This window comes from Lepisosteus oculatus, chromosome 11 (assembly GCF_040954835.1).
Source record: "Lepisosteus oculatus isolate fLepOcu1 chromosome 11, fLepOcu1.hap2, whole genome shotgun sequence".
NCBI lineage: Eukaryota > Metazoa > Chordata > Actinopteri > Semionotiformes > Lepisosteidae > Lepisosteus > Lepisosteus oculatus.
Window position 1 is genome coordinate 21,829,820 of NC_090706.1, and position 25,835 is coordinate 21,855,654.

General features: G+C 38.7%; 1 protein-coding gene across 1 annotated transcript in view; it reads right to left on the minus strand.

Moving 5' to 3' along the window:
* Positions 1–25,835, minus strand: part of samd1b (sterile alpha motif domain containing 1b) — a 35,618-nt gene continuing 9,783 nt past the window's right edge. Inside the window, exons 2-7 of the mRNA XM_015349631.2 lie at positions 19,706–20,213; positions 8,600–8,739; positions 7,741–7,798; positions 7,274–7,379; positions 5,576–5,690; positions 1–814 (exon numbers count right to left, since the gene is read on the minus strand). Coding sequence (XP_015205117.1) covers positions 665–814; positions 5,576–5,690; positions 7,274–7,379; positions 7,741–7,798; positions 8,600–8,739; positions 19,706–20,213 — 1,077 coding nt within the window. The 3' untranslated portion in view covers positions 1–664. The remainder of the gene's footprint in view (positions 815–5,575; positions 5,691–7,273; positions 7,380–7,740; positions 7,799–8,599; positions 8,740–19,705; positions 20,214–25,835) is intronic.

Here is a 25,835-nt window from a genome sequence, read left to right on the forward strand (position 1 = left end):
TGGGCAGCTGCTCACACACTTTATATTTTGCTTATACATCACTAGACAGTTATAAAGAAGCATCACTTACACAAACATTAACTCAGTTTTTAAAGCGTATGGCAACAAATAGTTATCAAAACTGGAATTTTATGGGAAATTAATTTTAAATTTAAAAAGCTTATAACAATGCCAAAAAAAAGGATTCATAAATAGGGAAGGGGATTCTTTTGACATAACCACTTCCAAAAATCCTTATAAAATACAGCATTAGTACAAAAAGTGATGTGTGACCTCTGTAAAGTAACCTTGAAAATGGATAAATGTGTTGTCAAGAGTCCAGCTTGAAGGAACCCTTGCCTGCTGTCAATGAGAGAGTCACTGTGAGGAAGAAATGGGTTAAAAGGTCTGGGTGTCAGCAAGTCAGGGGAGGCCACACCGCTGGTTTCAACGCAAAAAATTGGAAAGCTTCAGCAATGACAGTCTTGAAATGGAACACATAGGCAGGAATGAAGAGGCCGTCCTCTAAAATCAAAGCCGAGGGTCTTAATCATGGTTGGATGAGGTGTCTGCTCCGTCATCGCCTACTGCTTTTCTTGAGATCATACAATTCCTATCACGGAAAAAAGCAGCACCTTCTTCACATCATTAAAAAGTTCATAAAATGGGGTGATGTGGAGATCTATCAGCAGATGGTGCTATCATCCTGGAAGTGGGTCCTCTGGAGCACCTTCACATGATATTCATAGATCTTGAGGGCGGGGCCTAGTCTGATGGACAGGCCTGTCAGTACATCATTCCGCTGCATCAGGAGGAGGGATTTGCCATCAATTTCCTGTGGAAGGAAATTCAAACAGAATGTTGAGAATTGGGAGAATAAGGACTTTGTCACAATAAGAGCCCAGACATGAGGTTAGCGTACATCATTGGTCACCCACATAAAATGTTTTCGAAACACAACAAACTAACATGCAAGAAGTACCATTGACCACCTTTCCTACCTTTTCTTTTTAAGTTTCATACAGCACACAAAACTGATGGGAAAAAAAGCTTTACACTAATTTTACAAGACCAATGAATTTATCTTCTGTAAAAAAATAATAATTAACATACATCTGTAATCTGCATTGCGACAAACCTTAAACTACTCTTAAGTCTAAAAACACATATAAATGCAAAGCATTACCAAAATAGATAATTTTGTAAATACACACTTTAATTATTGTAAAATATTACACAAATGCAAGCTGTTCTTTGGCTTACTTTCAAACATCCATCCATTTTCTACCTGCTTCTTCCAGCTGAGAGTCAGGCAGGGTACACCCTGGATGGGATGGCAGTCCATTGAAGGGAGACCCACAGACACGCACCAGGGTCAATGTTCCCAGAAGCCAATTAATCTAGCCATATGTGTTTGGACTGTGAGAGGACACAGGAGCACTTGGAGGAAACCCATGTGAACACGGGACAAACATACATACTCAATGCAGATAGCAGCCCAGGTCTAGAACTGAACCCAGGGCCCTAAGCCCTAGCAATGCTAACTTCTGCACCACCGCCTTCATTAAGAAAAGATCCATTAAAAAGGCATCACTGTAGCAGAGGAGCACAGAAGTGATTCACAGTGCAGAGTCAGTGGTCAGGGCTAAGGGACCTGCTGCACTTCAGTCTTAAATAAGATCACTTTATTGGCCATATACAATTTATTGTATTAGGATTTTTTGTCTTTTTGCATATCCCAACTTGCTCTCCATGAGACACACAGACAGGGAGAGAAGCTTGGGGTCAGAGCACAGGCTCAGCCATTCATACAGCGCCCCTGGAGCAGGTGGGGTTAAGACTCAGGGGCCCAACGGAGTAGGATTCCTCTGCCAGCCACAGGATACGAACCAACAACCTTCCAGCCACAGGTACAGATCCTTAGCCACAGAGAGGCGATTTAAAAACATGTCCAATAATGCACCACCTGTTCTGTCCAACTCTTTAATGTGCAAAACTAAAGGGAAATTTAACATGTTGTGTTTGACGCAGCTACATACTGGATGCAGGAAGTCGCGGTGAAAAAGCTCCCAGTGTGTGCACTGCTCATGTACCCCAATTGTTCCAGTGTATCTAGTTGTATAAATGGGTAATAACATTGCTGGTGAATTAACCTTTGATGGAACAGAGCCCAATGAGGAGACAGACATACTTATATTCTGCAAAACTGATGAGTCACTATGCTCTTGTATGAACTCTAGTACTCTTTACAAGTCATCAGTAAGACCTATACATTTTACAGAAAGCAAAACAACTTACACTGGTGTTAAGTACTTCAGAAATTAACAAATAGTAATACTTTGCAATTTACTGTTAACACTTTTTTCAATTTACTGTGCTGGCAATTTACTCTCTGACAATGCAAATGTTTAAAAAAATCCATTTTTAATTTAATTGAATCCCCAAATATTTTATTTTTTCATTTAAATGCTTTTGTATATTTTAAAAATAATTCTTACAGTTATTGTTGGACAATTATTATGAGTGAATTAACATGAAGGCAGTGTGAGCAAAAAAATATCAGGATAATTTTCAGTCAAGTTCCAGCTAGAGTTTAATATATACAAGAGGTCTTTTTCCTTTCTTGCTTAACCATTAAAAGGGAAATAAAAAAATACCACTACTAGAACCATAACTAAAAAACAAGATAGCCACTCCCACAACAGCCTGACTACACACATTGTGGCCTTTGCTGCTCCTTTACAAATAGATTTTGTTGACAGCTAATCTTCTTTGTATCATTCTATATGTGCTGCTGAAGCTACTACAGCTGGCTTATAAACTAATATTTGAACCAGCAACCTCTGGGATGGGAGCCAGCCTTGGCAACACTGCAATGCTGATCTTGTAATCTTCCTTAAATAAATGCACTGCATAGATTGATTTAAATTACTTTATCTTTATAGTGCTGAACAGAGAAGACTATGAGGGTAATTGACACGGGCATTCAAAATGTAGACGGTGAATGAAGGACTTGGGAACAAGTGAGGACACTTTATAAATCTTTATCACACAGAGAAACAATTCTCAGTAAAATATACCTTTTGAAGTATATATCTATAACTATATATAAGCTGTCGGCAAGATAATCATTTGTAAAACAAGGGAAAAAACAGACAGTAAGGAAAAGGTTAGATTAGTATTTATGTAACATTAAAGTAAAAATTTGAAAAGATTTTCAAATGTATTCATGTGAGTAACAGAACAAGTATTTAAATTTTGGTTCAATATTCAAACATGGAAATTCCAAGTTAATCAAAGTATTACCATTCAGCACAAAGCATGGTGTCCAAGTGTTCAACTGTCCTTGTTACCAGGGATTCTCCTGCAATTGGCTCTTTTCACATTCAGGTCCCAGTACTATTGTTTGTGACTGGCTACACTGTATGGGAGTTATAGGAAAAGAAAACCTGAATTCCAGTATTTTCCTCTCAAACGTGAGCTGTGCTCATTCCACACTCACAAGGCAAGATAAGAAAGAGCCAGGGGAAAGAGAATTGTTTTCCACAGCAGAGGTAACAGAAGACGTTCTAATGTTCCCAAGGCAGTGTTGCCTGCCACTGAGGCAGATGACTCATTTGGCTGGTGGGATATTTGGGTCTAATCATATTAAAACCATTTTCATCATACTTCTGCATGGCTGTAGTTTAATGTTTTTAATGTTTCTTTATTAGCCCTATACAATTTCTTGCATTAAGAATTCGTCTTTTCGCATACCCCAGCTTTCCTCCATGGAGACACAGACAGGGAGAGAAGCTTAGGGTCAGAGCGCAGAGTCAGCCATTGTACGGCGCCCCTGGAGCAGTTAGGGTTAAGGGGCTTTCGCAGGGGCCCAACGGAGTAGGATTCCTCTGCCGGCCGAGGGATTTGAACCGGCAACCTTCCAGTCACAGGCGCAGATCCTTAGCCACAGAGCCACCGCTCCGCCCTAAGTATAACTAGTATAACTGTAAGAACTCAAAATGTAAACTAATATTTGCTAGCAACATAGCCTTCACATAAAATCAGAACTGTACTTAGGAGGTAGAAAGGACTACCACCAGGACTGAGAATGATCAATGTCACTTTAGAAAAACATGTATTATATGTATTATTGAGTATTTATACTGTTGGTAGCACACATTACAGCGTTATTTATACTTCAGAAACCTTTTGTATACATTGCAACCTCCACGTTAGTTTTATGTTAAAAGCTTTTTAACAATAATAACATATTTTTCCAAGCCAGGTAAATAAAATTTAAAATTTCGGACTTCACAGACTTGGCATGATTTTATACCATGTGGCTGTACATCTCAAACAGGTGTCTTTTCTTAAGTAAACACCTGTTACTTTCCCTCAATTAAATATGGTTGCATTTCAGTCTGTCATCTTCTTAATAATTTAGAACTTAAGAACTAGACTGATTTCTGTTTGATAATTACCATCAGTTATTTTTAAACAACAATGATATGAAACAAAAGACTCTAATTAAAATAAATGTTATCTCAAAGAATAAGTAAACATAATACACAAAAAAAAAGATAGAAACCCAAAACCTCAGCCTCTGCTGGTGCTGCTTAACTGCAACAGAAACAATGCACTAAGAACCTTAGTGGTCCCAGTGGTTCGGTTTAGATTAACCTGTCCTCAGACTTCACAGCATTCATTCTTCTTAAATCAGAAGTTCAGCAAAAGGATTCCCAACTCATAACATTCAGTGGAGTTCAGTTATTTTATTCACTCACTGTGTGTGTACTGGAGAATTTAGCTTGTCTACTCTTTTTTTTAATCCAAGTCTGTAAATTCTCACCCAGTACTTATGTACCTGATGAAACAAGTATTGTTGAGGCAGCATTTAACACAGTGTGCTGTGAGTACATCTACTAGGTTTCAAATGATTTTCAGTCATAAGTTGTCTAATCCAGTCATACAAACAACTGATCAGAGAACTGTGAAAATATTAGACAACAACCATCGATTTTATAACCACTTCATAAAAATCAGGCTCGGGGTCCCCCACAATCCTATCTCGGCAATCAACTTGATGGAATGCTAGTCCATCACAGGGCACACACTCACAACACAGAACATTTTTCCAGAAGCCTCTTAACCTACAAGTCTATCTTTGGACTGCAGGAGGAAACTGGATCATCCAGAAGAAAGACGATGATCTTTCTTCGTCTTTCTTCTGGATGAAGATACAAACTCCATGCACATAGCACCCCAGGTCTGGAATTGAACCCAGGGCCCTACCTCTGTAAGGCAGCAATGCTACCCATTTAGTCCAATGCGTCACCTTGCCACCCCATCTACATAACGATTCGAAGCATAATTTCAAAACTGCCAATATGTCTTGACAGAATTAGCTGAAATAGACTAAAAAGATTAATCTTTCTTGGCTTATAAATATATCAGATTTGTTGCCAACGCATCTTTCAAGTTCTTTAAGACCTCTTGTATAAAAAATTGAAAAGAACATACTCACTACTAGGTCAGTAGTGCGAGACATGAGCTCTTATTAAAAAAATGTGCCATTGCTACCCCCTTGTGGCTAAAAGTAAAACTAGACACTGACCTGCGTCCTGAAAGCTCCTGCCTGTTCTCCAAAACCAGCGGCTGTGAAGTAGCTGACCACATCGGAGACTGTCCAGTCCATTGGATCGATGCCGGGCTTCTCGGACTTCACAAAACTGTGGAGACAGAGAAATAAGAATCTCCTTTCACAAGAGAGTAACACTCCTCACAGCAGGCTTGAATTCTAAAAAAAACCATTGAAGTAGTCATTTTATTGCCTTGTATTACTGAATGGCCCTGCTACTAATTTCTTACTCAATGAATGCTTGGATGTGAAAGCACCTTGGAAACAACCCAAGTCTACACTGCAGTGTGTAGGGAGCAGTGTGACTGCGGGTTTTGCACTGCACTGTTTCTGAAGATCCTACAATTTACAACTCTGTGTTTGATCTGACTGGAGTAGTCAAATATCTTTACTGTAATTAAAAGCATGGCTTGACAATAAAAAGGACAGGTATCTGCTTCTCCTTTCCTTGACAGGTTTGCAAGCACAATGTGCTCATTGCCAGAGACAAGACTGACAGATCCTCTGTGTTTTCCATATGCCTATCTGCTGATCTTGGATAGTGGTTTTTGTGTTTACTGTAACGCAAGCAGCATTTGCCAACATAGACTACTCTCTAATATGCTTATAAAAACAAAACATTTTTCTTTTGATCTCTCCCCATTTTGGTCAGTGTTGCTGTAATCAGTTAATAAATAATACATAATAATAAATAGCTCTACTATTTGCAAAAATAAGTCTACAAATTTAACAGATGTTATTTAAATTGTTTCCTTATTATTCAAACGTAGAAAAAAATACATTAACTAAAATAATTAATTATTTCCTATACTTTCTAACAATTTATTATTTTTAAAGTGATACCTATTAGCATAAAATGTTTATGGATGCCAGGATAGGCATAACGCAAAAAAAAAACTGCAACTGCAAAACCCATGTCTCCTTGCGGCAAGGCAATTATTTTGCACTGCTCTCTATGTCAGCTTAACAGCTATGCAAATGATTCAATAAATAGTTCAGGGGCTGTAAACAACCACAAGCATCAGGTTGTTTAGCAGCTATTCTTACAATACCTGTAGAACAGGGCAAAGAGCAACATGAACTAAAAATGAAGGGAGGGCAGCAATGTAAATAAGATGCATGAAAATTAAATGCAAAACTTGTGTTTAAATTGTAATAACAGTGTAAACCAAGACTTATATACACTATATATATATACAGTATATTGCATGCTAAGGTATCTTAGCATGCAAAAAGATCACACAGTCACTTTTACACACTTATTCAACTCTTAGGTTAAAAGATGTGCATGTAGCACACATGGCAAGAGCTCATCTCAGGCACTTACACGGTTATTTACAGATACAGGTGGCAATTCTATGGTTTTCGAATATTGATTATAAGCAGGCTTTTGCATGGGCTGCCGATACCTGAACATTAAAACATTTCACCTAGCTGAGTGGTATTCTGAAGCGCGACACTGGTAAATGGTTGACCCTTTCATCCCAGGATTTTCAAAGCTGAAAAAAGTTACAAATAAAAATATAACAAAAGTTTGATTAATGGGTCTGCTAAGCGTATGCAATGGGGAGCGCCTAGTTGACATGAACACCACAACACACGGACGTCTTGCAACACCTGGGCTGAAAGTCTGGTCTGTTCTCGCCCCAGCCCTGCACCCCCTGGGAAACTCACAGGTCTCCGTTCAGAACGCGCTCCTCGGCTGTGTCTGTATCTCCAGGGGAAGCAGAAGGAGTCAGCAGGCAGGATGCAACACCAACCTCCATTTTACAGCCCAAACCTGCAGAGACAACAGCCACATTTTGCCACTTTTCTACCAATTTAGGGATGCTGGCAGTAATAAGCTAACAGATACAAAAAGTAAATAATTTTTCATTCGGTCAAAAGCCTGGCAAAATACAATGCCTACAGAAAACTGATGAAAATATAGGACTTTTCAGCAGAAAATAAAACTACCCAAATATTGACAGAAAAATACTTACTACATTATGTTACAGTATATCATCTCTGCTATCTGCGCAACAAACGCTTCCTCTGCTTATTTTGAAACAAAACACCCCACACAGTTGGCAAGTGGCAGGGATTTTCTACAAGAGTCTAAAATTGACATCATTTCTTTATTCTAAGAAATAAAAACTCACGGCTCTGGGCAGGTACAGATGATAATGTTACACCCTCTGAACACTCCATCAATCTGACCTGAAAAAGAAATGGAAAGTCAATGTTTTCCATTGGCAACAAACTGAAACAAAACCTAATATGGATCTCTGATCAACAAGATATTGCTGAAAAACAGTTAACCATGGTAAAAAGCTTAAAATGCTGGAAAAAAATGTCAAGTGTTAGTGATCAGCAATGGAAATCACAGTCAAGCATAGCTGTAGTAATAGCTGTAGAGTTTGAAACAAAGGAAAAATATAGCAGTTGTTTGGGGAAAACCATTGCACACTGAAGAGAAATCCAAGGAGGGGTTACAAAAACATTTCCTATTGGCATAAATCACAATAAGAAGGCCTTGCATTACACCATCATTACCGGCTGTGAGCTACCAAACATCCAGGATATCTACTCAGCTAGATGTCTTAGGAAGGCCAGGTCCATTCTCAAGAACCCCAGTCATAAACTGTTTTCTCTCCTACCGTACCTACACGGTATCGAAGCATTCAATAAGACTGCTACATAGTCAACCTGCAGCTCCTTTAGCAAATCACCCTTAATGGCTACATGGACATAGTTTTCATTGTATTCGGCATACCGCACTACCTGGACATAATGTATTGCATACATCCTGGACACATAGCGCCTCTATTCATATTGAGTTTTGTTTGAGTTTATCTTATTACATTTCTATTGCACTATTATTATGCAACCTTATCTTGTAACTTTAATTTTGTGATTTTTATCCCACCCCCCCTCCAGTGAGCTTGTAGTAAATACAGTTCATTGCTGCACACTGTATTGTTGTGCATTTGATAAATAAACTTTGATTGATTGATTAACCTGTGTTGTGCTGGAGTCAGGCACGTGCTCTTCGGGTATAACAATCACTTCTTCCATCTGCATCTTCTCTTCTCCATTCTTGACGTCACCCTGGACTGTCAGACACACCGCCTCCTGTGGCACAACCTCCTCTGAAGCCTCTGAAAGACAGAAATGCAAAGTGCTGTGGTCAGAGCTAATGTCGAAAACTTTAAATTGAGCTGAAAAGAGATGTCATTTTTGGTCTCTTTTAGATCTACCTTACTGAAGGTTCCTACGAATCCAGACAAGGAACTGTGCTCACTGTGGTGTGATCACACAACTAAGAGGAGGGAATTGTCCTACCCAGATCATCCTTCTGTTTGCAAAAACAGAAGAGATAGTAGAGGGTTCTTCAGGTGGCGAGGATATTTGGTACCAAGCAAATGCACAGAACTCCTGGAGCATCACTACCTTTTAGGATTTGTAGAGAACTCTATAAATTGACAGATGTTCCGGTTCTGGTCAAGAGGGAACGCTGACGAATTTGGCTGCCGCTCCTCTCACCAGTTTTTCATTTTTATCTACTTATTTATGTTTTTTTACCTTTTTCTCCTCGATTACACTGATTTCTAATTTATCTATTTTTACCCGCTTCACGTTATCCACTCCACGTTACAAATTCACAAATGCGACTTCCACTGCATCGTGAATTTACTCAACTGAAGACCTTCACCACTTGCTACCGCCTTCCCTGGATTTTCTTCCCGTTTCGATTCATTGATCATGTCTCTGAGGTACACTGCACTGCAACTTCTTCAACTAAAACAAAGCTACTTCCTGGTCAAAGACACATTTGATTACTGCCGTTTCACTGTTACCGTTTCACTTTTACGACCGAGTTGCTAGATCCATCGCAGCACAGGATGCCGTTTTTTTCGTTTGTCTGCCAGCGGAGTCTCTATCCCTGCCTTTCGGTGCACGTCTGTAAGTCCATCACGTACCGGCGCCGATCTAAAAAATCTCCTCTCACTACTGCACCTGGACCGCACTCCACTTCCCCCTGCATCCCCGAGACTGGCCAGATCAGTGCTTCTAAACACCCGCTCCATTAACAACAAGGCTCTTCTTTTATGTGACATTATCAAAGAAAAAAAACTGGACCTTCTGTGTTTAACCGAAACATGGCACAAACAAAATGATGGACTCCTGTTCAACCAACTAGTTCCTCCTGGATATGGTTTGTTTGACCTTCCGCGTCTTTCAGGCAGAGGCGGGGGCATCATTATTTACAACCTTTTTTACAGTATAAGTCCTATTACTATACCTCCTCCCTCTTCTTTTGAGTGTCTTGTTTTAAATGTTTCTATCCCCAATCTACTATTATTGCCACAGTTTATAGACCACCCAGACCCAGTGAAGCCTTCTTAGGTGAGTTTGCTGATTTTCTCTTATTCTTATGCCTTAAGTTTAAAAGGATCCTTATTCTAGTGGACTTTAATGTACACATTGATTCAACCTCTTCCAGTCTGGCTAAAGACTTCCTTTCTCTTTTGGGATGCTTTGACCTTACTCAGGTGTTTGTACCCCTACACATAACAAAGGACACTCCTTAGATCTAATTATTGCAAATGACTCCTTTTTCTCCCACTGCCCTCCCCTTGATCTAGGCCTCTCTGACCACTTAGCCATTCTCTTCAATCTGGAATTACCTGTTTCTAACACCTCCTCCCCACGCTCTGTAAATTTCCGCAACTGGCGATCAATTGATCACACAAGGTTTGCAAATTCTGTTCTCCTTATCCTGTTTCTCTTCCTCTGACCCTCTAGAGGACAAAATACAGTTACTTGACAATGCTCTTATCTACCCTCGACACCTTTGCTCCTTTAAAAACTCGAATCATCTCTTTCCCTCGCCCTGCCCCCTGGTACAATGACCGTCTGCAATCCATGAAGGCAGCCTCTCGCAAACTTGAGTGTAGGTGGCATCTTTCCGGCCTACATGTACATTATCGGGTTTGGAGAGACTACTTATCTGAATATAAGGTTACTATAGAGTCTGCTAGATCCACCTACTTCTCTCACATCATTAAAAATCACCAAAACAACCCCAGACATCTTTTCTCCACCATCAACAAACTGCTCAAGCCAAACTGCCCTACCACATTACCTGCCTCATCACAACTTTGCAACACGTTCTTAGATTTCTTTAGTAGAAAACAACCTTTTCGAACCCCTCCAATCTGGCTTCCGTCAACTTCACAGCACAGAAACTGCCCTGGTCAAAGTCACCAACGATCTAATAGCTTACGATTCTGGTTCTCTTTTCATACTCATCCTTCTTGATCTCAGTGCTGCCTTTGACACTGTTGACCATAACATTTTTCTTTCTCGTCTCGAGACTGTGTTTGGAGTTCCTGACACTGCTCTGAAATGGTTCAAATCTTACCTCACTGATCGCTGTCACTTTGTCTCTCTCAATGGGTCCAGGTCTGAAATTGGTCTTGTTAAGTCTGGTGTCCCCCAGGGCTCAATACTGGGCCCCTTGCTCTTCAGCATTTACATGTTCCCACTTGGTCAGCTTTTAAGATCACATGGCCTCAGCTTTCATTTTTACGCTGACGATACTCGAAAATTCATCCATACCAAACCTGACACTGATGTGGCTGTCTCTATTCTATCTAATTGCATCTCTGACATAAAAATTTGGATGACTCAAAACTTCCTTCATCTTAACTGCGACAAGACTGAAGTCATGCTTATTGGTACCCCCCATCAAATTCGTAAAGCCAGTCCTGTAACCCTATCTGTAGATGGCTCTGTACTTGAGCTTCAATCAAAATTGAAAAACCTTGGGGTTATATTAGATTCTGGCTTAACATTCAACCCACATGTGCAGCATACTGTCAAAACAGCTTTTTTTCACCTTAGAAATATCGCAAGACTACGCCCTATACTATCATTAACTGTGGCTGAAAAGCTGATCAGCATATTTGTTTTCTCTCGAATTGACTACTGCAATGCTCTACTCGCTGGGGTACCTAAATCTACCCTGAACAAACTGCAGTACGTCCAAAATTCAGCAGCCAGAATCCTGACCAGGTCTAGTGCAAGTGTTCACATTACTCCTATTCTGGAGTCCTTGCACTGGCTTCCGGTCAAATTCTTTAAAATCCTCATGCTCACCTATAAGGCTCTACATGGCTTGGCACCTCAATACCTGTCTGATCTATTATCGCCCTATTCCCCACCTCGCAACCTCCGTTCTTCAAATTCTGCCCTCCTTACTGTCCCCCAAGCCCGTCTACATTGTATGGGTGACAGGGCCTTATCCTGTTATGCCCCCAAGCTCTGGAACTAGTTTGCCCAAGGATATCAGAGAGTCACCTTCTCTAAACTCCTTCAAATCCAGACTCAAAACCTTCTTCAGAAAAGCCTTTTCTTAACTGGTCCCATTCTTCACCCCTCTGCTCTTCTTAGTACCACCTTCCACGGTTACCTCTATTGTTATTATTGTATTGTTGTAATTGTAATTGTGTCTTATCTTGTGTATTCTTCTTATTTATTGTTGTATTCTTCTTATTTATTGTTATTGTCATCCTGTAAAGCGCTTTGAGAAGCCACCTTTAAAAGCGCTATATAAAATAAAGTTTATTATTATTATTATAACTCAAAACATCTGAAGACTGGTGAACAGCTGGAGTTAAAACAAAGTCCATCTTCAATTAAGATTCTCTGCCTCTCCAGGGCCACCGAGTGTCACTGAATTAAGGGAAAGGACCTGTTTCTGTCTTTCTAGCTCAAATCATAGTCAACAGTGCTGTTGACAGTGTAGCCACAGGTCCAAACTTACTGATCAACACTCTAAAAGACTGCTTCAGCTCTGGTTCTTATTAACCATATACACTTATGGCACTTAATCTAAGTGGTTAATCCAACTTTCAACCTAATTTAAAAAAACTGAATTGGAGCATTAAACTATATTTTCTTAAGTGCCAATAAAACATTTTGAAAATACTTGCTGGTGGATATATCAACCCTTAACTGTACTTGCACCAACAAAAAATGTTATTCAACATTTGCAAACTGATACAAGAAAAGGAGAAAGAATTGTGTCGACACTTGAACTTTCAAAAGACACACACAGTTGCATCACCAGGTATAATTTGAAAGATTGCTTCAACTGTAGAAGAAAAAAATCATTCTACAACAAACCAACCCTCAGATAATTAATTATTAAACTATAGCTAAACTTAAAATGATGCTAATGAATATGAATATCACAATATCATAATAATCAGTATTATGCATGGCTATATAGAACATCCATGCATTTAAGTGGTATATGAACATATACGCCATGACATGAAGATTAGCATAAGTGTGCTTTGGATTTGACTAAATTTTGATTTGACAAAGCTCAAATTAAAAACTGCTCAAAACATCAGTGAATATCAGAGATAAATTTGCAAATTGCAAGTAGCTAAGAATCTGTTACATCGTAGAATGTAACTTAAGCTATTTTATAGAGTATGTTATCTTTTTAAACAAACAAATCAAAATCTGAAATATTTGAAACAGGACAGGGATTTAAATTTTGGCTTAAATTAGAATTGAAAGAATTTATACAAAGACAAATACCAACAGCTGTGCATATGACAATGGAGGTGCTCTTATCACCTGCTATACTTATCTGCAACTGATCAGTTTGAATGTATAGTTGGCTGGTATTTATGATCTGATCAGACAAACTAAATCTGTTCAATTGAGGAGTGTTGTTTACTGTCAAACTGCAAAAAGTCTCTGTTTTCTTGCCACAAATGTCAAAGTCACCTTCTGACTTTTCTAAATTAATAAAAACTTGCTTGTTTGCAAATACTCTTCCAATCACAGCAGACTGAATAAAAAGCTGATGACTGCCAGGAAATGGGAAAAATCTGATTAGACCAACTTATTCTTCAACTGTAAGTAAGCATCATTTGATTGAGCAAAGCTGATAAATAAATCAATTTAAATCATGGAATGATTAAATTCAAGTGTAACTGCAAGATTTAGATGGTGAAAATATACAAGCGATCCTGGTTACATATCAGAGTTAGGGAGCAGAATGTCGTGAGGTATAGCAGAATGACAGATGTAGAGGAATTGTCCCCCATAATAACAAGGTAAATATGGAGATTTCAGTTTCTTCAGAGTGTAAACTCTGCCCATTAAATTAAAACAGGAGACTATTCCCATAAGAATTAATGGAATAGAGTTGGGTTAGGGACCATAAGTTAGATTGTTTCACTTATATCTTTGCAAATACAGTACAGAGGTCCTATTAAGTGTAGCATGCATTCGTTAATAAAGCACCTTATAGCAAAATGACTTAGAAAGGGGAATTAATTTCCATAAGGAATAATGTAAACAACTTGAAATATGTTCCCAATATGCAGTTCAGACCACAGGTATATACAATTAATGTACCTTGGACTAAGAAATAATATGAAATCGACACCAATAGTATCGCCAGCTCCTTTCAAATTGTAGTATTGGGGAAACTAACAACGTTTGCTTCAGGATAGAAGTTAGCAAGGTGTGGTGGTAAGAATTCAACTTTTAATGTTTGGGCATAACGATTCATAATCTTAGGTCATGTTTAACAGCGTTGTCTTCAAGAAGAAGTTTTATTTAGATTTTGCTCTTTGCAGTATTTTTCTGAACCAAATAATCCACAAACCAACTGCATTGCTGGCTTTCGGTGCCTTGAAGAATTAAGTATGTTTTGGCAATTTTTACATCGAGTTGCTCAATTCGTCAGTGATATAAACACTGAAACAATATAAAGTGGGTGATGTATGATGGCGTCCTCCTGTACACAAAACTGGCAATTAATTTTTACTTAGTTCTTTGCTAATGCAACTCATAACAAATCACAGGCAAAGCATTACAAATTAAATTCCTGTGATCACAGCAATCCATAAGATTCCCTGCACAGCTGTAGTGCACACAAAGCGGTAAACACAACCATTCAGTGAAAAGCAAGATTAAATAAAAACATGCTTTATTTAAAATTATACACCATTTCAGATAATCAGTCTGGATCTTTACATGTTCCACTGATGTTCAGCTGAAACATTTAATTTGTTTCGGCTGCGCATAGCTTGAATTGGTGTCCATAAACAGGTAGAAACTCCTTTCCCTCTGAAATATTCAACCAATTTTCATGGAGGTATGTGATAATCTGTAAGCAAAAGGACTTATGTGAACTAAAAAACCAGAGTGTTCAGAGAATTAGGAAACAGATGTAATATCCTCCACATGCAAAAAGTTATATAGTATACAGTTTGTCACTATGCATTTTGTGTAGCATTGCAACTTAATCATTTTAAGCATGTGGCTCTATATCCTTGGGACTTTTTAAGACTGGGAATATTTTTACACGACTCCTCAAACTGAAAACAATTAACACATACAACCTTTATGTGGTTAAATACCATCATATACAGTGCGCTCCAAAAGTATTGGGATAAGAGTTCAAATTATCCATTTATAGCTGTATGCCCTGAAAATTTGAATCTCAAATCACAAAATTAATACGAGACAAAAGCAGAGAATATTCCCTTTTACCCATGGTTATTTTTATGCATAAATGTTTCACCATTATACAACAGCACTATTTTGCTCATATCTCCACATTTTAGATTAGCTTAATTACTGGGACAAATGGGTTTACAGGTGTTTCTAATTGCCCAGGGGTTACAAGCTGCAAACACTGCACATACACAAAACAGCAGTGAAGGTGTAGGCATAACTGAGGTCTTTTGAAACCGTTTTTGAAGTCTTTCACTTGACTTACTCAGCGGAAACCAACATAAAGACCAGAACACTCACTGTGACAGAAAACAAGGTCATTCTGAAAATGAGAGGAAAGAAAATGACCATCAGAGATATTAAGACTCTTGGCATTGCGAAATCAACTATCTTGAATGCTCCTGAGGAAAAGGAAACTGGAGGAGTCAATAATAAAATGAATATACGGCATCCTAAAAAGACAAAGGCAAATATTTCTACATGTAAAAAAAACAATTATTAATGAAGAGTGTAGGGGTGCAAATCTCAAGTACTGCAATTTCACAGAAGACTTCAAGAAAAATTCAGAGGCTGTACTGCAAGGTTGTAAGTGCCTCATCTGCAGCAAGAACAGAAAGGCTCAATTGGAATTTGCAAAAGAATACTGAGATGAGCAACAGAAGTTCTGGAACAAGGTTTTATGGGCAGATGAATCCAAAATAAACATCTATCAAAGTGATGGAAAGGCTGAAGTGTGGAAAACATCCAATGACCAAGCATACCACTTGTCAAGCATGGTGGAGGGAGTATCATGGCTTAGGCACATATGGCTGCTTCCGGAACAGGCTCAATGGTCTCTATTGATGACTTAACTGAAGATGGCAGCAGTAGGATGAATTCATAGATATACAGACATCTTGTAGGAAAACAATGGCAAGAGTTCGCTATGCAGCACAACAATGACCCAAAACATACTACTCGCTTAAAACAGGATTTAATCAGACAGAAAAAGTGGAACATTTTAAAGTGGCCAAGTCAATTAACAGATCTGAATCCAACTGAGCATGTATTTTATTTGTTCAAAAGTAGACTGCAGGCAGAAAGGCCGACCAACAAGCAACAACTTAAAGAGGCTGCACTTAAAGCCTGGCAAAGCATCTCAAAAAAGAACAATTTTCTGGTGATGTCAATGGGAGGGAGTCTTGATGCAGTTGCAAGCAAAGGATTTGAAACAAAATTTAACTTCCTTAAATTTGCTTTATGTTATGTAATGTGTTCCAATACTTATGGTCACCTAGATTTTGGAGGGACGCACTGCAACATATGCTTTGGTTCAAAATGGATTAAGTATGTTTGCAAAATATATCCTAAAATTAAAATGTGACTTTCTGAGCTCTGACTGAGAATACTTTGTTTTATGTGAATTTCAATTTCTTGTTTATATAAGAGCCCAACTTTAGTTTTTTATCCCAATATGTTTGGAGGGCCCTGTATAACATCTTAATTGCCTTGCTGTTACCTCAACACTTCCCATTCAGGATGCAAGGAATATAAGAATTAATTTCAAAATAATTACCTCTGTATCACAAATCCTACCAAATATTGGGGTTTAATACAAAACAAAAATTTATATTTGATCATGTTACTGAACATAAATCTAGGTCTTGAAATTAAACATACTTAAATATCAAATTATTTTCTGATGTCTGAGGCTTATATTCCTTCTTCTTGAATTAAAGAAGTCAAAGAGATGCAAAATGGAACTAAAGTACGCCCAACAACAGAAAACTGCAAAAGTCTACACATACTAAACCTTTTAAAACTGAATAAGCCACTAATATAAGGGACAATGTAAACCTACAATCAAGCATATAAACCTAGAACACTGCTTTCTTCTATTAAAACTGTAGAAACGTTTGATTCCAGGAGGCAAACTTCGTAAGATATTTTCTGTTGACAGATCACCAGTTTAAGTATACCTATTGCATATTTTAACTAGACCTACAAATGGGTACAATTAATAATAAATAATCATTTCTTACACCTATACAGTGCTTTTCAGGACACTCCACTTAAAGCACTTTACAGGAAATGGGGACTCACCCAGACCTTAGTTTTACTCATAACCTCTACAGTCTCAAGGTCAACTGAATCCCGGTCCTCCAATCACAGTACAGATCGTAGGCTTTAAAATTGCTTCTGAAAACCAGAGTCATCATGGGATCCATTCAACATAGCATCAATTTCGGCAAGAAAATGCAATAAAAAGACATAATTCTGCAAAAAACAAAAGCTGCAGCATTCAAGACGAGCACTGAGCAGCGCAAAACAATTGCACCAATGAAAAGCAGGGTAAAATATACAGACTCAATATTTAAATACAAAGTATTTTGCAAATTTGCAAGACATACAAGACATACAATATTTAGAAATTTGATGTTCATAATTCCACAGGAATCTACCTGTTTAGAACAAAGAAAGAAACTTTTTAAAATAAGGGATCTAAAACATAAGTAAAATCACATCATATTTAACCTGGGAAAACAGGACATATATTTCATGGACTGGCATACCGCAAACACGAGACAATTAAAAAAATACATGAAAGTAAATCTGAAAAACATTTTAAGCATGAGTGTTAATTTAAAATTTTAAATGTTAATTTAAAAGTTAAATGCTTTTAAAGTATTTTTAGATTTAAAAGTTCAAATCTAAAAGGATATACCCAATAAATTCCTAAAATGGATAGAGTGTTTCAGAGTTACAGACCCCCAATGTGGTTTCAATCCTACCGATTGATTTTACCTTTTAAACACCAGAAAGGTGGAAAGCTGAGGACATTAATTTCATCTCATTCATTTGGTTGCTAAAAATGTATTGACCCAAGGATCTCATCTAGATGTCTGCTGAAAGCTCCCAGGGACTGGTTCCAACAATATGGCTGAGAAATTTCTTCTTTACCCCCACAAACATATGTATAAGGAAGTGCCTACTGTTCTGAGTCCTAAATGCACACATTTCATCTTTAAAGAAAACAATCTGACTTATGACAGACGTTTTTGGAAATGTCTGGGGTCAGCAACCTCATTTGTTAAACAGGACCCCTGGGAAACAAATCATATTGGAGCCTTTTGGCTGGGAGCTTATTAGAATTGCTGCAGGACTGTACCACCCAATGGTCCCATTATAAGAATGCAGACATGCTCTCATTGCACGGTCATTTCACAGCACCCTCCTATTTTTGGTAAGATCACACTTGGTGGACCTTTCCTTCCCTGCTACAACTTTCTCTCCCTGTATAAGCTTTTCATTACAGTTTCAAAAATGCTGGGGAGGGTGACAAATCCACCACTCACCGCTTCCCCTTTCATTAAACTCTTACCACCTGATGCCCTGGGACTCTTCCATGTGCTTTTGGCTATTTGGGAACTTGTATTCCCTTCATAACTCCCACTCCCTGCAAAAATCAATCCTGGCTCTATCAACTCTCTGCAGAAGAGAGTTGAGCCTCTGATAGCTTGCTGTTTAGTCATCTTTCCTGTGCCTTTCACCTTAAAGGGTCAGTTTTATTTTCCATACATAGCAACAGTTTCAACTCGTTAAGGACAAACAAGTCTTCATACATTAAAGAGGAGAGATATGAATTAAATGTCAATAGCAGAATTCATTTTGTAATTTATTAACACCAACAATTGTTGATGATGTATTGTGTTCACAGTGTGGCCTGAGCATTGTTCAGCACACATTTCTTGTCACTCCACCATCAACTGTCTATAAACAAAATGAAAAAGTGTATACTGAAAATTTTACAGGATTGATAATCCTACCTTACATTATTCCTTTTAAATTCCAATGAGTGACAGCAATATTAAAGTACAGATTTTTCCTCTTATCTTAATAGGATGGGGTACTGCAACATGTCTACAAGTTGTGAATGACACTTGATCAGTATCATTCTTCAGGTAGATTCACAGGGCCCTGTGGGATCAAAATATTGCTACTGTAGTGTGCCACAACACCCCACCAGTGTTATACAGTAACTGCAATTAAGGAAGATTGTACTGGCCCCAATTTTCTATTCTGGCTAAACAATTTATTTGTTATACAATATCACTGAAGCAATATTAAGAGTGTTTTCTGAGAAAAAAGATGAGAAATCCATTCCAAGGATTTCACCCAGTCATTTCCTGGTAGAAGCCGAGTACTAGCTTTAACAACGTGGCTGGGTAAATAGTTACACATTCTCACAACCCTCTAGGTAAAGTCATGCCTCATGTGCTTGGTTATAAATGCATTTAAACATAAACAATCATATATAATACGAACAATAATATTAGGTCGGTTGAGACCATTGGAGATGTTGTACAAATAGGCATAACGCATTGCTCTTCAAGCAGCTAGGCTATGAAACAATATAATAGAAAAAACAGAATATAGTAGAATAATACCCAGACTTGCACACAATCTACAGGCACTAAAGGATAGGTTGAACTCTGTGAAGATCCACCTGTTCATTACAAAGTCTTCCAGATCTGTTTAAAGAAACTTCTTAAAGTTTTATCTTTTAACAAGAAGGCATAACAGTCTACTTACCTGTATTTTCCTGAAGCACCAGAAGCATGTCTTCAATTGCATAGGAGCTACGCTGACATTTTTCAACAGTGCACTCTTTGACCAGGTCCGGAACACTGCAAGAAGACGGTTGAAGGTCCACATGGCTTATGGGAAGTACCTTGACAAGCGTGCACTGTTCTGAGATTTTGTTTTCACTGGGCAGAACGGCTTCCATCTCCTTGTCTTTGCAAGTGTCCATCTGGAAGGAGCATTCCTTCACCTTGGAGGACGTGCATTCTTGCTTCTGTTCCAGGATAGAGTCCTGGGAGGCGACAGTCGGAATGTCAGGCAGGAAGCCCTTTGTGTTGCCCTCCTCTGACAGTGTGTCTTTTCCCTCCCTCTCTGCAGCTGCAGTGCTTATGTCCGTCAGCTCTTGGTCCTGTTGGTCAGGGGATGGAGTCTCAGCAGAACCTTTGTCTTCCGGCTCAGGGGGGGTCTCCTCCTCACTGGCATCTGTCTCCATTGCCCCTTCAGTGTCTTTTTCCTCCTTCAAAAAGATTAAAGTTGCTGATTAATAAAAACCTCTAAAAGCTTCATAATGGTCAACAGGACTGGATACGCATTTTTAGGTACACCATACACATGAAGAGAAATTAGATATCAATCCACCTATGCTGCTCGTATTTGGTTGGTGGGTGGAATCCAGAGCACCAGACAAAACCCATGCAGATTGTGACCTTCCAAATTCCACACGGAAGGTTTCCCAGCCCAGAATGGAACACAGGATGCAAGAAGTGTAAAGAATCATGCATAGGTATTGTCAAACGTACCACTAATACATCTGTAATAATAGTAGAATAGGCCTTGAATGGTAAAGAATAAGGAGAAGAAAAAGGGGACCAGGTATAACTGGTTGATTAATATAAATTAAGAACATTTTAAAAAATGAGATTTTAACACAGCTGGAGTACTATAATTTTTAGTTTAAAAGATACATTCATGCAGTTTTCTCATCAATGGCAGGGAAATCTTCAGCAAAATCTAAATAATTTAAAACACAGCCCTGTTTTCTCAAAAAGGAATTGTTTCATATTCTAGTCAAAGTGCTGCTTTCTGCCACCTTAAGTATAGCAACCCAACACTGTTACGCAACAGCAAGATCACACAACCCCTGCATTACATACTCTCTCCCTCTTCACCTAGACTGGAGATTTTATTCATCCTGCAGTAATACTAAGTGTTTGGTACTTCACTAAATATTTTGTTTAATGATAACTCGCAACTATGTGGTCCCTAACCCCAATGTATATTGGGGACCTTTTGTGCCCTGTTCTTCCCAAAACAAGCTTGTCCACCAATTAACTATAAAAAGGTTACACAATATAGTCTATACATGCGGAACATAGTATAAGCTGCTGCTAGCTGTGATAATCACTTGTGGTCCTGTAGGGCCACAGTCCATCATGTTTGGTGGTATATCAATCAATATTAGACTGCTCAATGAGTAACGGTTTCATAATATTGAAAAATCAAACAAACCACTGATTAAAATAGTCACTAACAGTCCAGGGTGGAATACAACCAGAAGACATGGCAACCCTCCAGGATCAGGAGTGGATATCAGAGTATTACAGGCTATATAGAGAGGACAATTTGCTATTCAAACTTTAAATTTGCTTTCAACAATTAAAATGTCTAGGCAACATACTCACCTAATAAGATACTACTGACATTTGTGCATACAAAGAATTCTAAATCTAATATGAAAAGTACAAGAATTCAAAAGTGCTGAAGAGCAACTGTAATACAGCCTAAGCTGCTACTAACCCTTAAAAAAAGCTGAATACCAGCTCTTCCAAGCCACAGCAGAGCCATTAATGGCTGGGTATGTGTCTGCCTGAAGTGAACTGCTCTGCCCTGCACACGAGAAGCACAGCGCTCCCACTCGCACAGTTGCTACTCATTTAGTTCTATCCGTTACCCAGCAGACCGTGCTTTGGCTTTCCATGATTTGCCTAGCCAAGAGATTCAGTCCCTTTCTTTCAAAGGCAGAAAGTAAACCTTTAAGCGTAAAAATTTCAGTGCATTGCATTGTGGACTGCATTGTTGGTTTCTTCTGCACAGTTTTAAATACAATATCATTTTCAGGCTCAAACTCCAATGTTTTCCAAGTCTTCTAATGGAAACTTTTTTTTATTACCAATGGTGTGGTCGTCTTTAAAAGGAACAAGACAAAACAAGACTTATCAGAGATTTAAATAAAAAACCAGGAGAACAAGCCCATAAAATGTCTCACAGTATCACAGTTAACTCATGTTACACAGTGAAGTCTACTCACTATACCTGAAATAAAGCCAATTGTTCATTAACAGTAGTTATATTATCAAAGGTTCACCAGAAGAAGATAGCTAAGATTATGAAGCAAATGAAATTAAAGAAATCAGAACTTATGTCAGCCTTTGTTTAGGTAATGAGAAAATATATTTCCCTTCTAGCATTTGTTACCCTGCTTTGCATATTTCACCAAGAAGTTGGAAATTTGTAAGAAAACAGGTAAATGGGCACAATATTAATATAAAAAAATAATATGACAAAATTAATCTTGCTGGCTGAACATGGTTCTCGGTGCAAGAGATTATAATATGGCCCAAGACGTGGGATTAATTAACAACCTGCACTGCTGCGTCAAAATGGTCTTGTATATCAACTGCAGGGCAGTTAGCCGATTTAGACTATTAAAAGTCACTCTTTACTCATGACTAGGGACATTCTGGTAATCACGACATCCCCCCCGGAGTAGCACATCATGGTGGACAGTTCTCTGGACTCATAACTGGTGGGTTGTGTGGTGGGCTCAAGTCCCTGCTGCAGACACTGCTGTTGTACCTTGAGTGAGATACTTTACCTCAATTGCCCCAGCCCAAGTTGTATAAATGGAAATCACCATGGCTGTCCATCCTATGATGGACTGGTGTCCCACCTATGGGGAGTGGCGTGCTCTCCAATTGGTTCAGACCTAGAAACCAGGATAAATTCAGGCTTGATGAGCCATTTTGTGTAGCTCCTACCGATTACATTAAGGCATAATACAGTAAAATAATATTTTATTAACTATATATCATAAATAATTTTAAAAATATTTTATGTATGGACATATCTATTAATGTGGTAGATGACATTCATGCATAATTCCAATCAGTGTCCAAACAAGTTTTTCCACAAATTATACTTATAACGTGACAATCAACCACTGAAAATAAGTATAAATAAGAAACGTAGGAAAAACTATTTCACGATTAGCAGATTTTGACTTTATACATTTGAATTCACTGTTTCCTAGCATCTATTTTATAACTGCTTTATCAAATACAGGGTCATACAGAAGCCAGAGCTTCTCCCGGCAAGCGTTGGGTAAAAGGTGGGATACACCCTTAATTGGACACCAGTCCATTGCAGGACACACACACACTCTACCAGTATGTGTTTGGATTGTAAGAGGAAACCCAGGTGAACATGGGGAAAACATACAAACTCCACGCAAATAACCCAGGAACTTAACCCAGAGTACTGTAAGGCTGCAGTGCTAACCACACCACCACCATGGCACCCTAACTCATTCATGCTGACTAAAAAGCAACAAATGATTGAAGTTTATAAGGTAAAGGTGATATCGGAACCATTTATAGAATGTTTTGAAAGGTTAATTAAAAAGTGTTGATTTTTTAAATGACCACTGTTTCATTGGATATACAGTGCCTGGCGAAAGTATTCGGCCCCCTTGAACTTTTCAACCTTTTGCCACATTTCAGGCTTCAAACATAAAGATATACATTTTTTAGTTTATGTGAAGAATCACCAACAAGTGGGACACAATTGTGAAGTGGAACGAAATCTATTGGATTTTTGAAACTTTAACTAATAAAAAAATGAAAAGTGGGGCGTGCAAAATTATTCGGCCCCCTTGCGTTAATACTTTGTAGAGCCACCTTTTGCTGCGATTACAGCTGCAAGTCGCTTGGGGTATGTCTCTATCAGTTTTGCACATCGAGAGACTGAAATTCTTGCCCATTCTTCCTTGCAAAACAGCTCGAGCTCAGTGAGGTTGGATGGAGAGCGTTTGTGAACAGCAGTTTTCAGCTCTTTCCACAGATTCTCGATTGGATTCAGGTCTGGACTTTGACTTGGCCATTCAAACACCTGGATACGTTTATTTGTGAACCATTCCTTTGTAGATTTTGCTGTATGTTTGGGATCATTGTCTTGTTGGAAGATAAATCTCCGTCCCAGTTTCAGGTCTTTTGCAGACTCCAACAGGTTTTCATCCAGAATGGTCCTGTATTTGGCTGCATCCATCTTCCCCTCAATTTTAACCATCTTCCCTGTCCCTGCTGAAGAAAAGCAGGCCCAAACCATGATGCTGCCACCACCATGTTTGACAGTGGGGATGGTGTGTTGAGGGTGATGAGCTGTGTTGCTTTTACGCCAAACATATCGTTTTGCATTGTGGCCAAAAAGTTCGATTTTGGTTTCATCTGACCAGAGCACCTTCTTCCACATGTTTGGGGTGTCTCCCAGGTGGCTTGTGGCAAACTTTAGACGAGACTTTTTATGGATATCTTTGAGAAATGGCTTTCTTCTTGCCACTCTTCCATAAAGGCCAGATTTGTGCAGTGTAAGACTGATTGTTGTCCTATGGACAGACTCTCCCACCTCAGCTGTAGTTCTCTGCAGTTCATCCAGAGTGATCATGGGCCTCTTGGCTGCATCTCTGATCAGTCTTCTCCTTGTCTGAGCTGAAAGTTTAGAGGGACGGCCAGGTCTTGGTAGATTTGCAGTGGTCTGATACTCCTTCCATTTCAAGATGATCGCTTGCACAGTGCTCCTTGGGATGTTTGAAGCTTGGGAAATCTTTTTGTATCCAAATCCGGCTTTAAACTTCTCCACAACAGTATTACGGACCTGCCTGGTGTGTTCCTTGGTCTTCATGATGCTCTCTGCGCTTTCAACAGAACCTTGAGACTATCACAGAGCAGGTGCATTTATACAGAGACTTGATTACACACAGGTGGATTCTATTTATCACCATCAGTCATTTAGGACAACATTGGATCATTCAGAGATCCTCGCTGAACTTCTGGAGTGAGTTTGCTGCACTGAAAGTAAAGGGGCCGAATAATTTTGCACGCCCCACTTTTCATTTTTTTATTAGTTAAAAAAGTTTCAAAAATCCAATAGATTTCGTTCCACTTCACAATTGTGTCCCACTTGTTGGTGATTCTTCACATAAAATAAAAAATTTATATCTTTATGTTTGAAGCCTGAAATGTGGCAAAAGGTTGAAAAGTTCAAGGGGGCCGAATACTTTCGCAAGGCACTGTACATGTTCTACATTCATTAACATGGTCTACACTAATTACATTTTATTTACAGCTATCAGGTGAAAGCATGCTTCAAATTGATACATGCATGCTTCTCCATACCTCCACCGCATCACAAAAGAAAAGAATCCCCTTCCCAAAACAAGGTTTTACTGAAATGAAATGCCAGGGTCCCAATGCCAACCACTGCCACCAACATGCAACCCTCAGCCTTTCATTCTCATTTTTATTTTACAAGGCCATTTAAGTGTATCCATAATGTATTATAAAAACAAGAATCTCTTTCTATGGGAACAGCACAGTGAACTTCAGAAGGATACTTATTGGTCCCACTGCTTTATCCACATAAAGAACAATGGCTCAAGGATGCAAAGACTTTCAATGAATACAGGGGAATAACATTAAGCACACATCTAAGATCATGTATATATTCCAATCAAAGCAAAATGGAACATAAAAGTAAAAAATTAAATTTAAAATGTAATTTTCAACAAAATACAATGAGATACAGCAATTATGCCATAGGGACAGGGCGTTGGCTCTGTAGCTAAGAAACTGTATCTGTGGCTGGAAGGTTGCCCGTTCAAATCCTGTGGCCGGCAGAGGAATTCTACTCTGTTGGGCTCCTGAGCAAGACCCCAATTGCTCCAGGGGCGCTGTACAATGGCTGACCCTGCCTCTGACCTCAAGCTTCTCTCCCTGTCTGTGTCTGTGTGTCTCATGGAGAGCAAGCTGGGGTATGTGAAAAGACAAATTCCTAATGCAAGAAATTGTATATGGCCAATAAAGTG